Source organism: Passer montanus, unplaced genomic scaffold (genome assembly GCF_014805655.1).
Source record: "Passer montanus isolate IOZ18808 unplaced genomic scaffold, ASM1480565v1 scaffold69, whole genome shotgun sequence".
Taxonomy (NCBI): Eukaryota; Metazoa; Chordata; class Aves; order Passeriformes; family Passeridae; genus Passer; species Passer montanus.
The window spans coordinates 5,594,172-5,608,573 of record NW_024372036.1 but is presented as its reverse complement, the minus strand read 5'-3'; the positions used below and the strand labels follow the sequence as shown (position 1 = coordinate 5,608,573).

At 42.9% G+C, this 14,402-nt stretch overlaps 1 protein-coding gene across 2 annotated transcripts; it reads left to right on the top strand.

Moving 5' to 3' along the window:
• Positions 1 to 1,390: 1,390 nt before the first annotated feature.
• On the top strand, positions 1,391 to 14,149 carry ATP6AP2 (ATPase H+ transporting accessory protein 2). 2 transcript variants are annotated; one of them, XM_039729440.1, is made up of 9 exons: positions 1,391 to 1,458; positions 4,119 to 4,249; positions 6,409 to 6,531; positions 7,852 to 7,947; positions 8,112 to 8,249; positions 9,617 to 9,670; positions 11,010 to 11,159; positions 12,176 to 12,292; positions 13,077 to 14,149. In XM_039729440.1, exons 1-9 carry the CDS (start codon positions 1,398 to 1,400, stop codon positions 13,269 to 13,271), a joined length of 1,065 nt encoding a protein of 354 aa, XP_039585374.1. In that variant the 5' UTR covers positions 1,391 to 1,397; the 3' UTR covers positions 13,272 to 14,149. The 2 variants fall into 2 exon arrangements, with proteins under 2 accessions (XP_039585374.1, XP_039585373.1); XM_039729439.1 differs by lacking the exon at positions 9,617 to 9,670 and adding an exon at positions 8,958 to 9,011.
• The last annotated feature ends 253 nt before the right edge of the window (positions 14,150 to 14,402 follow it).

Genomic DNA, 14,402 nt, shown 5'->3' with positions numbered 1-14,402 from the left:
GTGCTCATAACACAGTTTTACTTCCAATGCACTGGGAGGCCTTAACCTCCCATGCTACATGGGAATTCACCCTCAAAGCCTGGCTTTGTCTGCCTTTACTTGCAGAGAGCTTAATCAAAGTCCTGGAGCCTAAAAATGGACAAAGACCCTGAGAAATACTCGCAACTTCACAGAATAACAGGATGGGTCAGGCTGGAAGGGACCACCATGGGTCATCTGGTCCCACTTCCCTGCTTAAGCAGGGTCATCCCAGAGCACAGGGCACAGGATTGTGTCCAGATGGTTCTGGAATATCTCCAGTGAAGGAGACTCCAGGCCTTCTCTGGACAATCAGATCCAGTGCTCGGTCACTGCACAGTGAAGGAATTCTTCCTTGTGTTCAGGTGGAACTTGTGTGCATCAATCTGCCTGTTCCTCCTGTCCCACTGCCCACGGAGCAGAGCCGGGTCCATCCCTGCCCCTCCCTGCAGGCACTGACACACAGGGATGGGGGCCCCTCTCTGCCCTCTCTCCTCGAGGCTGGACAGGCCCAGCTCCCTCAGCCTGTGCTCAGTGAGATGCTGCAGTCCCTCCATCACCTTTGTCACTCTCCCCTGGATCAGCTCCAGGAGCTCCATGTCTGTCCTGTCCTGAGGAGCCACCCGGACACAGCACTCCAGGTGATCCTCACAGGGCTGAGGAGCAGGACCACCTCCCCTGATGGTGATGATCACGGCATATTAAATATGGAATATTAAACACACACTGACCAAAGTGCACCACCTGCCTGTTCCTCTCACTGGCACTGGCAGCTGAAGTGAGATGAGCATGGCTGGGCCAGTCACTGAATGTGTTACTGTGGATGTTCTTAACAAAATTTAAAGAAGAAATCACTTAAGGCTGGGGCATAGACACGAAGAAGGACGAGGTCGACAGGCACCCAAGGAAGCCCTCACAGCCCCACACCCAACGATGCCCTCGCCACACGGCGGCCGAGAGGGTGGAGCCGGCGCCTTGCTCTCTGAATGGTGCATTTGGCTGTCAATCACAGCTTTGCCCCGCCCGTCGATGTCAGCCTGACGAACGTGGGCGGAGCAAACCATTACTCCTTGCGCTCCGATTGGCTGAATCGGCTGCCACTTGGCTCCGCCTCCCCCCCGGGTTCACAGTGCGGGGAGGAAAATGGTGCAGTACCTCTAGCGATCTGATTGGCCAAGCTGGAACGCCACTCAAACAAAGACTCCGCCCCCAGCTGCACAGCTGACTGCTCAGCCCCGTGACAGCAACTGCGCTGCGCCGGCCATTGGTCAGCTCTGCGACGTCCCGCCCACCCATCCGGAATACCGCTCGCCGATTGGCTGCGGGGGCTGTCCGTCAGGCGGCGGGCGGGGCGGGCGGGTGTCTGTCGGCGGCGGCTGATGGCGGACATGGCGCGGGCCCTGGCGCTGGCAGCGCTGCTGGCGGCGGCCTGTGTGACCGGTGGGTGAGCGGGGACGGAGCGCCGAGGGGAGCGGGGAGGGGAGCGGGGAGTCTGGCCGCTGCAGGGGGAGATTGCGGGAAAGGGGCCGGGCCGCGGTGCTGGGGAGGGGAAGGTGAGGAGGGAAGGTGAGGGGGGCTCTGTGTTCTCAGGTGACAGGGGCAGGACAGACCCTGCGCTGTCACTGTGCTGCAGCTCCCTGCCCCATCCACCTCCAGAGACCCTGCTCGAACCCTTTCATCCTGTCCCTTTCACTCCTAGGGCTGCTTTATATTAAATTACAAGTTCCTATAATTTCATTATATAAATTCATTATATAAAATTATTTTTATAATTATGTCACCAAATTTTTACATAGACTTAGATAATACATTGTATATTTTTATAATGGGCATGTATAATTATATGTAACATGTTACTTTATTAAATTAATTTATACTGTGTATACATTGTATTAAAATCCAATTCTGTAAGCTGAGACAGAGGGATTCTGATCTAGAAACATTTTTTCCCTGCCAGGGTGAGCCATTGGAATGGGTTGCCCGGGGGGTGATGGGGTCACCACCCCTGGGGGTGTTTAGGAGGAGCTGGGTTGTGGTTTGGGGGATACACTGGCACTGCTGGGTTAATGGTTGGACTTGGGAGTCTTGGAGGTCTCTTCCAGCTCTGATGGTTCTGTGATAGACACACATAATTTTGTTATTTTTATGGATTTTCACGTTTTGCTGAGCTGTTTCTGTGGTCACTGCAGCCTCTGTTACCCCTGTGAGTCAGGCTCGTGATGGCACCTCCAGGCCCTGTCAGTATTTCCCACTCAGTGTTCAACCCTTGCACTTCACAAAGGCTTTTGAGAACCTGAGGTACAGCTTTGGCAGGGTAGGAATTAGGATTACTATTCCATGGGCAATTAGAGGGAATCTGCTGATGTTCCCAACTTCAAATTTAGTTTTAATCGTTGTGATCTTGAACAAGTCTAGTGAGGGAGATTCAGTTGTGGAGGGCTGATGCTCTGATTCCATCCACCTGAGCAATCCTGCCCTAGGTGAGCCAGTTTTCCCTGGATAATGTGGCTGTGTAACAGCCCTGTGGAGAGCAGCATGTGAGATCCTATGGATTTGTAGGCATTTTGTAAATTCTGACTTAAAGAAGTTGGTCTGGAAACATTTCTGCCCTTCAAAATGTGGGTTGATCCACCATTAAAATTGGTAGCAGACCGCCCAAGGAAGCCATCAATTTAAATAAATTCTTGAATCTACTCCATGAATATCACTTGGTTTGGCCTCTTTCCTTCCCTTTTCCCCCCTCCCCAGCCTGCATCTCAGAACTTTGTCCTTTGGTGTGTTTATCATAACATAGCTCAGATTTACTGTCAACATTTGTGTGCATGGTCATGAGCCAGGCTTTGGAACAGCATCTTCAAGGTCACATTAGTTAAATTAATATTAGGGAAGTTTTTAGCTGCACAACACATCAGTTTACTGTTGCACTGTTTTTGTAAATAGCCTTTAGATTTGTAGATGTCCTGGAAAACTATTTTATATCACTGCTTGGATTGGTAACCACTTTTCAGTGATCATTTGAATAAATACTTCTATTTTCTTTAGAGAGTTACCTTATTCATGTAATTTTGAGGTATGCAGTCAGATTCATTGTATAATTAGAACTTGAACATACAAATAGTTATTACTCTATTTCTTGATTCTCTTGTATCAAATCAGTTTTCTGGTGGCAGCCTACCCAAATTGCTCATTGGGGAGCATATGTCTGAAATTTTGCGTTGTGCATGCTCCTGTTTATATACACCAAACAGGTTTCAGAATTTATTTAGATAAATTTTGGTGTACACAGTATTGCAGCTGTGCCTAAGTGACTTTAAGATGGGAAGCCAGGTTGAAACAAGCCCTTCTCTTATTTCTGTGGAGTCCTTTCTGACTTTATTGTGCAGCAAATTACTGTAATCATAAAACAGTTCAGAAATATGCTTTTAGACAACTTTGCTATTCCAGGTAATGGGAAGAGAGTGAAGGGGGATCCCAGAGGAGTGAAACCCAGTGTGGCAGGTTGTGGCTCCACACAGTCAGCTCAGGTGCAGTGCTGCATCCAAGGAAGACAAACGTCTGTCATGAGAGGAGGAGGCAGAGCAGGGACAGCAGAGCTGTTCTGCAGCAGCCAGGTTGTCCTGGCACTGCCTGGCTTAAACCAGCCCTGACAAATTCCACTTCTGGCTCTGGGCTCAGTGGCTCTGGCTGTTGCCTGCATGAACAGAGGTGTGCCAAGCAGTCCTGGAAGCAAACAGAGCTGTGTTGGTGCTTTGTGAGTTTAACAGGATTTTGGAATCTGCCTGGCTCCATTGAGAGTTCACTTTACCAGGTCTGAACTGTGAGACTGCTTCTAGCTTGTAACACAGAACTGTGCTGTGCTGTTGTTTGAATAAGTGTCCTTCTTTTGTTAATATGGATCTGTTCATTCTTAGTAATTGCTGTGTAGAAACCTTAATTTGTGTTCCAGAGCATTAAAATGATCAGTTCTCATTCCTGGCTTTCCATAAACCGATAGGCATGGGAGGGAGGAAGAAGGAATGGAAGCTCAAATGTGTTATTTTCCCTGTTGTGTAAAGGAAACGATTGCAGGAGCTCTGACAGCCTTTTGTGTCTGTTTCCAGGGGTGTGTGGTGGGGAGTTCAGCGTCCTGCGAGCCCCTCAGTCGGTCGCTTTCCGAGATGGAAGTTGGCCCATCCCGGGCGAGCGGATCCCCGACGTGGCTGCTCTCACCATGGGCTTTTCTGTTGAAGAAGTACGTTCAGGTCTTGATTGTGAAACGCCTCTAAAGCTACAGACCTGCTCACTCAAGATGCAAATCTTCCTGTCATGTGCTGGAGTATATAAAATATTGCCCGGTGTGTCCTGAGGAAGGCGTGACTTGACAGAGGTGGTTTCCAGGGCAGAGCTGTGTGGGTCATATGAGCAGCCAGAAGCTGTGCTAGCTGGCTGATTTGAGTCACCAGCTGTAAAAGGAAGCCTGCAGAGGCTTTGCAGTGCTGCTCCTCAGTTCCTCTGAGATCTAGCTGTGTGCTGTGTCCCCCCATCCATGGTCACAAACTGAGAATCTGCAGGATCACTGTCACTTCTTGCACACAAGCTCTCTGTAGGGCTCTGCTCCTGAATAATCTGGAGACTGAGAAAAGGCTTGGCAAGGCAAGCCTGTCTGCTGAGCAGAGTTAGAACAAGTATGTTGGTTACTTAGGAAATAATCCAAAGCCTTGGAAATGTGATTTGTGGTAGTGTTTCTCCACATTAAGTATTCAAATGTAACTTTAGCAGTGTTTAAAGTGGGGCACATGAACTGGAGCACTTGGATTGATTCCATCTTGCCTACTGAATTTTTTTGCAGGGATGGGTGGCTGTTGAAGCAGTAGATGAAAGTGTAATAGCCAGATATCTTTGGCAGTGTCTGTGTGCAGTCAGATACTGAAATCTGCAGCCTGAGGCATTCTCACAGTGCTGGTGAGGGCAGCCAGTTCTCATTTCTTCCATACAGCAGCTAGGGAAGAGGTCTGATAAGGCTGGTTTGAATGCTAGGCTGCTTAGCCTGTATTTTGGAATTTGAAAATACCTTGCTGTCAATTAATTCTGCTGTTTTTGTCATCAAACTAGTAACAAACTTGTATGAGTAGTATGACTAAGGAGTAAATGTTTATTATTTTGTCAGGAAAAACCAATATATTGCATGGCATTGTGTGTGTTGCATATAAAGACACCCAGAAAAACAGTGGAGTTTGGCCTGCTCTGTCCACTTGGCATCCTGGTCATCCAGGGATATGGCATGGGTATCATGGAAGAAAGTGTTTCAGTACTCACTCATTTGTTGTGATGGGTCTGTAGCATCCTTAGAAAATGTTCTGTTACTGTTAATTCAGATCCTAGAAGCAGGCAGGGAAGGAAGTGTTTGATTATTCAGTTCAGCCCTGGAACAGAGTTCCTGAAAGCTGTCCCTAGGGCAGGGGTCACTGTGTGGGCAGCTTCCAGCCCTGGGAGGAGAGAACTGCAGGGCCCAGGCACTGCTTCTGCAGCTCACATCAAAGCTCTAGTTCAGGAGCATAAACTGACAGTGCAGCAAGGCCACTGTAGAGAATTTAGAATTCTTAGTGCATTACATTGGGAATTCTCAGAAAGTGTCATTCAATATTCTTCCCTTGTTAAAGGAAAACAAAAGCCAGCCCCATTTTTGTCCCTGATGATGCTTTAAAGGGTTTTTCCTTTGTTTCTGTGAGGTGATGCAAATCGTAATGTCAATGACATTTAATTCTAAAATGCAATTAACTTGGCTTTCAAAAATAAAAAAGGGCAGTTATGTAATTTACACAAATGGGGAAATCTGTTTGCCTTTATTCCAGACAGATGAATTTGCATTTTGTGCCTGAATAAACCAGTCATGGAGCCTCCATTATGCTCTTACTGATTTGTAATTGTAGTAAGCTATAAGAAATATATTTCTGTGCAAATTTGTACATTTAAGTTTCGTTGGCCTGTTGTTGTGATTGACACATCCCTCTCTTCCCCTTCCTTTCCACCCTGTTTCTTTCTTGTACTGAAAATAGAAAGATGTTAGTGGGTTCTTTAAGTTCAGCCTTTACTTACTAAATACAGACTTAAGTATTTATACTTTAATTATGGGAAATAACTCATCATGTATCCATTACATATAAATGTTTTCTTAGTGTAGACTTTGCTATGAAGTTACTGGCAGCTTTTAAACTAACATTTCCTTCATGGTTAACTGGAGGCATTACTCACAGTGAAAGCAGTGCAGTATTAACTAACTTCCCCATGAAATCTCCAATAGGCTGTCCTGCACAGAGGCATTAACAGGATAATAAGTTGTTTTGCTTTAATAATTGGAAGAACTCTTCCCTTTGCCTGTGAAATAGAACATTTTGTGTTGTTTTGTGCTAGGAGCTGCCCTGGCCTGGGCTGGGCGTGGGTGATCTGTTTCACCGGCCGCAGGCCACGGTGCTGGTGACGGTGAAGGGCGTGGACAGGCTGCCTGTGAAAGGGTTCTCTTACCCCATTGAGAACGTGAGTATCCACTTCTGGAACTGTCATGGGATTCCTGGGACTCTGTGCTCCAATGACAATACATGATTCTCTGCTGCAGTCCCTCGTGCTCACTTATTTCCTGCTTCACTTGCAGCTTGCATATCCCCACAACTGATGGATCAGTATCCTAGTCAGGGTTCTGTACAAGGTAGGAGGCCCTTGAGACCACCCAGGGCTTCCTGTGCTGAGTTCAGTTCAACGTGCTTTGTTTGACCAAAGCACATTCTCTTGAAAGACAGCTAATTTTCTAATTTTAATGATTGTACCAATCCACTTCTTCCCACAGTAACTTTATATTTTAAAATCAGAACTATTAAGTTTTTTACTTCACTGAGTGTGTGATAACATTTTATATAGAGTTGATTTTTTTGGTATACTGTATTGCCCTGTAAGTGGTCTTTTGAATTTTTCTCAAGTACTTGTCTGTGAAATACAGCACTTAGAAACACCATCCCATTATATTGGATCAAGAAGAAACACCACACATTACATTTACCTGTCACTGTCTACCTTTGCTAAGGCTTCTTACAGCAACAGAAAATCCTTTAGGTTGGAAGGGAGCTCTGGAGATTGTCTCATCCAATGCCCTGATCAAGCAGGATCAGCCAGAGCAGGCTGACCAGCACTGTGTTCAGTCAGGATATGAGCATCTCCTCAAATGGAGACTCCATGACCTCTGGGCAACCTCTGCCAGTATTTGACCACCCCTGGAGTAAAAAACTTCTTTCTTGTATTAAGATTTCCTGGGTTTAAACCTATGTTGTTGCCTCTTCTGTCATAGGACACCTTTAGTATTGAATGAAAATGGGCCATTCTGTGTCTTTTTTTGATAAAACCCACAAGTAAGTGTTCAAAAAAACCTAACAGTTCTATTAGCTTGCCAGTAATGGCACTATACTGTGCTAGCATTTCTTCTATTTTTAGTAGGTTTTTTTATATGTGTCTTTTTCTGTTTCAGCAGTTGGTCTTTCTGCTGGTATATTTTCACCCATCAGTTTTTTGTGGTTCATAACTTTCCAATTGCAGTGATGTTGTTCCCCTTTTGCTTTGCTTCTATATTTGTTGGTCTTGTTTTAGTGATAAATAATCCTCTTAATTCACAGGCATTGGAGTTCTTCAGAGTATATTGTGTCTGCCACTTAAATAAAATGTCTGTTCATAGATACACAGGTGATGTTTTGTTTTGCACATAGGTTCTTATTACTTATTATCACTTTGGAAATGTGCACACCCTTTACTTTTCTGTCTTAGTTAAGATCAGTAGCCCCTGTTTAACCCAAGAATCTGACTGTCTTCCAGGCTGTTCCTTTCAGTCTGGACAGTGTTGCAAATGCCATCCATACTCTGTTTTCTGAGGAGACGCCCGTGGTGTTGCAGCTGGCCCCCAGTGAGGAAGTGAGTATTGCTTTGCTCCTGGTGTCCCACATAGGGAATCCTCTTCCCGCTTGTGTGGCTGCAGCAAACCCCGCACGATTCTGGAGATTGCCAGCATGATTGGTTGTCAGTGTGTGGCTGGGGAAGTGGGCTGTGCTGGCAGTAAGCAGTGGCTGTCCCTGCAGAGGGTGTACATGGTGGGCAAGGCCAACGCCGTGTTCGAGGATCTCTCTGTCACGCTGCGCCAGCTGCGCACCCGCCTCTTCCAGGACAGCTCCATCCTCAGCTCCCTGCCTCTCAACTCCCTCAGCAGGAACAACGAGGTAAAACACGTCACTGGGAACTTTGTGGGGCTTTTTTTCTAATATTCTTAGTTAGCTTGTGCTTTTCTCATTTCTGTGGTAGTTTCTGGGGTCCCTGTCGAAGGAAGGAAATTGATGAATCTGACTCCATGTTCTTAGAAGGCTAATTTATTATTTTATGATCTGTATTATATTAAAGAATGCTATACTAAACTATACTAAAGAATAGAGAGAGGCTACAAAGAATGATAATGAAAACTCATGACTCCTTCCAGAGTCCCGACAGCCTGACCATGGTTGGTCATTAAGTCAAAACAATTCACATTAAACCAATCAAACATGCACCAAACAATGTCCAAACCACATTCCAAAGCAGCAAAACACAGGAGAAGAAAGTCAGTTAATTGTTGTTTTCATTTTTCTCTGAGGCTTCTCAGCTTCCCAGGAGAAGAAATCCTGGCAAAGGGTTTTTTCCAGAAAATATGACAGTGAAAACTTTCCTGCTTTTTCTTCCCTCTTTCTTTGCCTAAGAGCCCACTCCTAATTTTTTCTAACTGAATTAACTAAGTTCAAACATTTTTTTCTAAGTAACTTTATTGAAAGAGTTATTTCCTTCTAGCATGTTCTGATGTTGTAGCAGACAACTGTTATAAAGTACTTGCAACAAAACAAGACTTCCCTAACTTGGGTTTCATCAAAGGAAATACTTGTCTCTGCCTCTTCCCTCAGGTTGACTTGCTTTTTCTGTCAGAACTTCAAGTCCTACATGATATTGCAAGCCTGGTAAGGTGTTGATGAATCTGACTCCATGTTCTTAGAAGGCTAATTTATTATTTTATGATCTGTATTATATTAAAGAATGCTATACTAAACTATACTAAAGAATAGAGAGAGGCTACAAAGAATGATAATGAAAACTCATGACTCCTTCCAGAGTCCCGACAGCCTGACCATGGTTGGTCATTAAGTCAAAACAATTCACATTAAACCAATCAAACATGCACCAAACAATGTCCAAACCACATTCCAAAGCAGCAAAACACAGGAGAAGAAAGTCAGTTAATTGTTGTTTTCATTTTTCTCTGAGGCTTCTCAGCTTCCCAAGAGAAGAATCCTGGGCAAAGGGTTTTTTCCAGAAAATATGACAGTGAAAACTTTCCTGCTTTTTCTTCCCTCTTTCTTTGCCTAAGAGCCCACTCCTAATTTTTTCTAACTGAATTAACTAAGTTCAAACATTTTTTTCTAAGTAACTTTATTGAAAGAGTTATTTCCTTCTAGCATGTTCTGATGTTGTAGCAGACAACTGTTATAAAGTACTTGCAACAAAACAAGACTTCCCTAACTTGGGTTTCATCAAAGGAAATACTTGTCTCTGCCTCTTCCCTCAGGTTGACTTGCTTTTTCTGTCAGAACTTCAAGTCCTACATGATATTGCAAGCCTGGTAAGGTGTTTTGAAACATTTTCACCTGTCTTGTATCACAAGCTTCAGAGATCTTTAGAGAAGCCATAGCCAGGATATGTGGCAACCAGTGGTTCATATTCTAGTGTGTCCTCAGCTGGTTCCATCAGTTTAAATAATGCATTCTGTTTGTATCAGCCCCATCACTGCAGATGGGAATGGGAACCTTAATCATCTGTAGTTTTCTTTTGTGTTGTGTTTGGTCAGAACAGGGGCAATTCTGAAATACTCAATGAAGAATTTGCTGGGGCTTTCTTGGGTGTCTGACTTGAGAAGTATAATGGTAGCTAAGAACATGTTCTTTGCCCTGTCCACCATTTTACTTCAAAATATCACTTTATCTGAAAAGTCTGGAGTGACTTTTTTTGCCATGAATATTGGTGGTGGTAGAAATGCTCCAATGGAGGGGTGAGATTTTAATTTTGAGGATCTTTTTACTAAGAAGCTGCTGTCTTGTTGCTGTGGTTTAGAGTTTGTTTTAGTGGGTCAGTGGTGTGTGGGTCTTTTTGTTTCATTTTGGTTTGGTTTTTTTCTGTGTGTCCTTTAGTCTGCAGTCCTTAACTACTGAAGTGAGAGTTGTGGAAAAACTCAAAACTTCATGTTAGGTAAAGGGCTAGTGGAGAGAAATGGGGCTCTTGAGAACATGAGGTAGAACAAGTTGGTTTTGTTTTGCAGGCTAGAAATGCTGCAGTTTAAGTAGTTGGGAAGATGGGATTAAATTCCTTATTTCCAGAGGCTGCTGTCTTGTGCAGGCAAATATCACTGCTGCATCTTCTCACCTGCAGAAATGCAATAATGTCACTACTCTCCTTGAGATAATTTGGATTGTATTGGTTGGATTGTCTGAATATTGGATGATATTTTTCAAATAAACGACTTTTGTACATGGACAACACAAGGTAGAAGTTCCAACCTACTGAGCTTTGCAAGGGCCAGCTTCAAACAAGGAAGTTATAGCATCTGAGTCTTGTAGTTATGTGGTTTTGTTTTCTCTGAGTTTTATTTTCATGGCAATTACAAAGATTCTGATGTCAATAAGTATTCAATTTCTTTTTAGTACAGCTCTCTATTACGTGGATGTAACCTCATGTTAGGAACAGATGCTACATAATGATCATCTGCTTTCTTCTGCAGAATTAAAAAAAGAAGCAATTATGGACATCTTCTATTTAAGTTGGCAAGAATTCCATTTCCTGATTATGGAATATGGCTGTAAAAAGTGAGACAGGATTAGTCCAAGTAAACTGACTTTGTGCAATGTGTTTTTAAAGTAACCTATGTATGAATTAATTTCTTTTTGCCCTCAATGTTTGTGCCCAAGCTGTCGCGACACAAGCACTTAGCCAAAGATCACTCTCCAGACCTTTATTCCCTGGAACTGTCTGGTTTGGAAGAGGTTGGGAAGCGATATGGGGAAGACTCTCAGCAGTTCAAGGATGCTTCTCAAATTCTTGTAGACTCTTTGCAAAAGGTATATTGTCTATCTAATGAGCAAAACTCGTGGTAATACTGAGAAAATAATTTTTATTTTAAGTACAAAGAAGTAACTTCATTAGTGCTGGCTTGCCTAATGCTTGTTTTTGTTGTTTGTTTTTTAAAATGCTGTTGTTTGGTTATAAAATCGAATGTTACCTTTTGCCTCTCTGGAAAGTGTTGGCGTGGTTCTACAATGTGTTTAGATATTTTGAATAATGGAGTAGGGATGTAGTGAAACCTTGTGTCAGCATGACTTGATATGTTTGTTTTTCTTAAACAAACACCTTGCATTTGAAAGAACCATAATGTCTCATGAAAAGAGGCTCTTGGAAATCTGGAAATATCTTTATCCCAAGATAAAGTGGTTCGTTTACCCTTGCCCACAAAGCTATGTAAATGTAAATTTTGAAGATTTTAAAATAACTGCTGTTCATCCATCAGTGTTCTCAAGAAAGTAATTCTTCATTACATAATCATTAATTAAATTTTTATTAAGATCAGTCACTTTTGAGACCTTCCAAAGTATGATGAAAACTGCAAAACCATCAATTTGTTAAGCCAAATACTTGTTTTCTCTAAGCATTGCTCTTTGGCCTTTTTGACCTTAAGCAAATATATTTAAATATTAGACATATTAGCATTTGGACCAGATTAAAATATTCAGGTTCATGGTTTCCCAGTGGGAGTTTGAGAACCTGAATATTTTGTTGGAACTGACAGACACACAATTAGGAAATGATGTGGGGTTCCCTTTTGTAAAAGGGATAACAGAGTAAGTTTCAGCCCAGAAACCCCATAAGCCACAGTCTGCTGAACTGTGACTGGGGGTTTGAAAAAGGCCTTGTTAGCCAGGGGAAGGCTGATACTTAGTGAAATTCTAAAACAGTATAAACTTTTATAGCTTTCATAATTATTCCTGAAGCTGACACCTTTTATTTTACTACATCTTGGTAACAAATCTGCTTAATTCCTGGCTACAGTCTAGGCTTTTAATTAAACCACCTTTTCCAGTTTGCAGATGAGATGTTTAATCTGTATGGTGGGAATGCAGTAGTAGAAGTGGTGGCTGTGAAGGAGTTTAACTCTCCCCTCTCAAGGAAGACTCGCTCAATTCTCCAGGCTTCACAGGTAGTTGAGCCACATTTTTCTACATCTCATTTATTAAAAGTGAACCAGAGTGTATCAGTTCACCTGAATGTAACTTTTTTTTAAGGCCTAAAATACTATTGACTATAAAAAAAAGGTGTGGGTGCAGCTTACTTGTCTTGGTCTGCACTTTGTCATTCAGTAACTTCACTTGAGGAGGCCTCTGGAGGTCATCCAGTCCAACCTGCTGTTCAAAGCAGGACTAATTTAGGAGCTTGAACAAGTTGCTCAGGTTCTTGTCCAGCCAAGTTCTTGGAAAGTCCATCCCTGGAAGTCCCACAGCCTCTCTTGCTCCAAAGCATTAACCACTTTCATGGTGAAAACTTTCCCTTATGCCTTGTTAGAATTTGCCTTTCTGTGTGTCTCCCCAGTGCAGGCAAGTCCTGCCTCCCAGCTGTGGGCAAACACCTTTTCCTTGGCTGGCCTCCAGGATGCAGTGGTCCTGTCATTCCAGAGGCACTGCTGGCTCCTACTCCCCTTGTCCTCCAGGAGCTCCAGTCCCTCTCTGCAGCTGCCCAGCCTGTGCTGTCACCTGGGTTGTTCTGCCCCAGGTTCAGGACTTTGGATTTCATTTTCCTGTCACCTTCTTCTTTTGGATTCCACCGATGCCACTCACATAATCACTTTTTTGCATTCTGTGCCCTTGCATCAGATTTGTCTAGACAAAAGTGCATCTCTCTTATTTAACTTGCTCAGACTTCGGATGGAGTCAAGATGTTTGGTGTGCAAGCTCACTTTAAATTAATAAATATTTTCTTTATTGCAGAGTAAAAATGAAAATCCATATAACCTTGCCTACCCATACAACTACGACTACTCTGTAATCTTCAACATTGTCCTGTGGATGATGATAGGCCTTGCTTTAGCTGTGATAGTCATCTCCTACAACCTCTGGAACATGGATCCTGGCTATGACAGCATTATTTATAGGATGACAAATCAGAAGATAAGAATGGATTGAACTGCACAGCACAGGAAGGTGATGAAGAGCACGGTGTCCTTTAGCCTGTATGGAAGACAAATGTTCTGACATGGTTAATTGTGGGAGTTTTTAAAAGGTGTATTTATTTCTAAGTATTTTTTTCCCCTTTCAAGACTATTTTAGATGTTAGTAGTAGCACCAGATGGGATTTAGAAATTGAAATCTGCTTGTTTAAAAAACCAAACAACACTCCCTGGAGTAATTGTTATTAAAGTGACATCATTCCATTTTTTTTATCTTGTAACATGAGTTTTTGAAATGCCCTGTACTGCCTCTGCCTGTGCAAAGCAGATAAACTGAAATTATGATAGCAACACGTTGTTTGAAACTTTTGCACTGGAAGATCAAAAATTATAGCTAAATTGTTGTGTTGTATATTATGAACCAACTGTAAATGTTTGATGTAAATATTTATAATGGTTATATGTAACTTCAGAGAGGATAGTAAATATTCTTCAGTAAAATACTAAATACAGAAGTATTTCTGTCAGCCTAGGGCTCTAGTAGCATAGATGGCATTTTGATCTCATGTTGGTGGCTCAGAGGTGAGCTGTGCACAGAAGGATCCTTTCCCTGAACTTCAGTGGTTGGAGGTGAATGACACTGGTGTGGCTGGTCTGTGCAGTGCAGTCTGCAAATCCTGAAGTAGCACCAGTCTGGTCATGGTCTAATGTCACAGTTGAGAGTTCCTGTTATGATGCTTCATGTTCCTTCCATTTGTGTTGATGTTATTATTATATTAAAAAAATCAGTTCTTTTTGATGATAAGCGTGGACCAACACTTGATTTAAGTATACCTGGATTATAGTCCTGCTTTGACCATTCAATAAAACAAAGAACAGTTGTTCTGGAATGCATTTATTCCTTTGTGGATGTGGATACTTCTGTTTAGGATTTGTTCAGCTGACCAGGGCAGGTGTGGCAGCATCTGATGTGTGACAGTGGCCCTAAGGCTGCAGCAGTTTAAACTAAACTGTCCTTCAAAAGAAAAATAGTCTTGTGTGGATTTTCCTAAACCAGATAGTGAGTGTAGTTAAAACAACTGATTGATCTCTGGCTTGGGTCTTTTTTAGACCTACCTCTTTCTTAGAAACTCATTTGCTCTTGTGG